This window comes from Fulmarus glacialis, unplaced genomic scaffold, assembly GCF_000690835.1.
Source record: "Fulmarus glacialis isolate BGI_N327 unplaced genomic scaffold, ASM69083v1 scaffold25851, whole genome shotgun sequence".
NCBI lineage: Eukaryota > Metazoa > Chordata > Aves > Procellariiformes > Procellariidae > Fulmarus > Fulmarus glacialis.
In genome coordinates, this window is record NW_009191346.1 from 40,537 (window position 1) to 43,266 (window position 2,730).

Here is a 2,730-nt window from a genome sequence, read left to right on the forward strand (position 1 = left end):
ATCTATTCTAAATCTTTCTTTTGAGCCTTTTCTTGCCATTTTACCTCTGGAAACTGCATGGTATGTATCCCGTATAGTGCTAGTGAACTCTTTCAGTTTTTCATTAGATTATCAGACTGCATTTTGGATAGGCAAGATATGTGACTAAAATGAGGTTCATTGGTCTGTTCTTGCATAAGGCAAATTATTGTTAATGATCAGTAGTAGGATTTGAGTATTCTAGGGAGAAAAAGAAGTGTCTAACTTCAGTCTCCAAAATATACCTGCGTTTTAGAATAGACATGCAACACTAAATGTTCTGTATTTTGTTAAATAAATATGTCCTTGGACACAGAGGAAATACCTGTTACTGGTCTGTCAAATGACTGTCTCTACTTGGGGAACCTTGGATGTTGATGCTTAAAGCTTAATTTACACCTCATGCCATTCGGAATTGCATAGAGCATAAGCGAGTGCTGTCTGCAACTTGGAATCGGGTACTGCCACCTGCTGATCAAAAATCAAAGTGTACCATTTACTTACTGAATACACTTTCTAATAATACACTTTAAAATCCTTAATACTAAAAATTAAAGAGTAGTTACTGAATATAAATTCCTTTTTTATAAAAAGAGCTAGAAAAATACTTTGAGACTACTACTTATTACACTATTTCCTGGAAATTCTCAGGTGTCTCCGTGTTTATAAAATGCAACGAGAAGCTGTTATTTCACAACCAAACAAGAGTAGGCCCTTATTTCCTTAGCTTGTTACCCAGATGATCATTTACAATGCTTTTGAGGACTTAGGTCCTTATTTTTCAAATAAACAGACTATCTTGCAGCAAAATGAATAATACTTTCTTAAACTGTTTACACACAAGCACTGTTGACAGCGCTGTTGGAAAAATGAATAATGAGGTATTTCTCTTTTTTCTTCCCCCCTCTCCACCCCCCCCAGGCTTTGGGAGTTTCCAGTCAAAATGACCGATCAACAATAAAGAAAAAAATTAAGGATATTAGAAAAACACAAGAAAAACTGGAAAAGCAGAAGGAAAAGGTTCAAAAGAAGGAGAGAGAAGTTCGTAAGACTGGCAGAGTGGTGGCCACTCTGGAATCAAGCTGCTAAAATGACCCTGTTTTATTTTAGCACAGACTTGCTTCATCTTGAGGAAGTTCAGCAGATTTGTATATAATTGTACAATTGAGGGAGGAGGGAAAGTGCAACAGTTTAACATGGTAGGTCGTTTTTTACTTTTTAATTATGGTCCCTCCCTATTGCAACCCAATAAAATGAAATAAAAGTTTTCAGTATTTTTATTCCTAGTTGACTCTGCTTGTACTAATAGCCAATAATTTAACTTTCTGCCTTAAGTAATATTTGTGCTTCTAAGACCTCATATGCCCTTTTCATTGAAATTGATGTTTGTGAAAAGTAGAATACTGTATTAAAAATCATTCCAATATTAGTCAACTAGCATTTGATAAGAGTTGAATCTGATAGAGGGACAATAGAAAAATCCTGCCAACAAATCCAGTCTGTGACAGTCTGTTTATCTGTTGCCACTAAAGATGTATAGTAAAAATTAAGTTTAAGAAAACAGTAATGTCAAATTAATTTAAAAAGAAAGCATGTATTTCAAATTTATGGATTATTTTGTTTAAATTCTTGTATTTCTGGGATTTTCATTCAAAGTTCACTGTAGTAGCACATTGTTTTTGAATTCTATTTGTTGCAATTTACTGAGAAAATAACAAGAAATATTAAGTAGTTTTCACAAACTACATATACTAAGCATAATATTAAGTTTTCTGTACACTACCAGTATGGTGTTGGGACAAGGTTTAAACCTATAAATAAGATCTTTTTTTAACCTATTTTTCATAAATAATACATAGTTTTCTACATTGATGCTATGAATAAGATCAATTTGCAATACATGTATTTCTCTTTTCTACCTGCTACAAGATTTTTGCGGACCAAATTTATATATTTGCTAATTTTAAAATATACTGTTTTTCAAACTTAAAATACTGAGGGAAGAATTGTAGGAAAAATTATCACTGAAGCACTGAGTTTCTGCATTGTATTTAAATGTTCGATTGTAGACTACAGATTATTTCTCTTTAAAGGAGGATTTGATTCTCAGAATAGTTTAGAACATGAATTGGTGTTTTGTATATTTACATACTATTTTCTAGAGATACAGCACTTCCTTTAATCAGATTATTCCAGAAACATAGACTAGTTTAAATGTCAGTTCCACCATAGAATGGACTAGAACAAAACTTACATAATTCGTTTATGTGGACCAAGTTCTCCTTTAAATCTATGGACTGGTTTTCATTTTAATTAAATGAATGAACTTCACTGTTTGTGTTTCACAGTTGTTATTTTTTTTGTATAAATGTCTTACGAATTTCAGCAAAAGGACTGTGTGGAAATGCACACTATGCATTTCCAGAATAAAGTTTGAAAATCTTGGTAATAATTACTTCTAAAAAGAGGTTCAATTTTCAGTTTTGTGCATTGAGAAACAATTCTTTGGTCAAGATTTAACTTATTTACTTTGTTTCCAGTAGCTTTGAGTTTGTACTCCAAACTTACAGACCTTGAGCCGGAGAGGAATGCTGCCCTACTGATAAAAGAGAAGGGAATTAGAAGTACAGAATGATCAAATACTTAGGATCACACATGTAAAACCACCCTTTGATTAACTCAGTCAAGGAAGTTTATTTCTCAGTTAAGTGC

At 32.6% G+C, this 2,730-nt stretch overlaps 1 protein-coding gene across 1 annotated transcript in view; it reads left to right on the forward strand.

The window, feature by feature from the left end:
• The window catches only part of LOC104083251 (neurabin-1-like), a 42,894-nt gene extending 40,408 nt beyond the window's left edge, over nucleotides 1-2,486 (forward strand). Inside the window, exon 18 of the mRNA XM_009586669.1 lies at nucleotides 940-2,486. Coding sequence (XP_009584964.1) covers nucleotides 940-1,107 — 168 coding nt within the window. The 3' untranslated portion in view covers nucleotides 1,108-2,486. The remainder of the gene's footprint in view (nucleotides 1-939) is intronic.
• The last annotated feature ends 244 nt before the right edge of the window (nucleotides 2,487-2,730 follow it).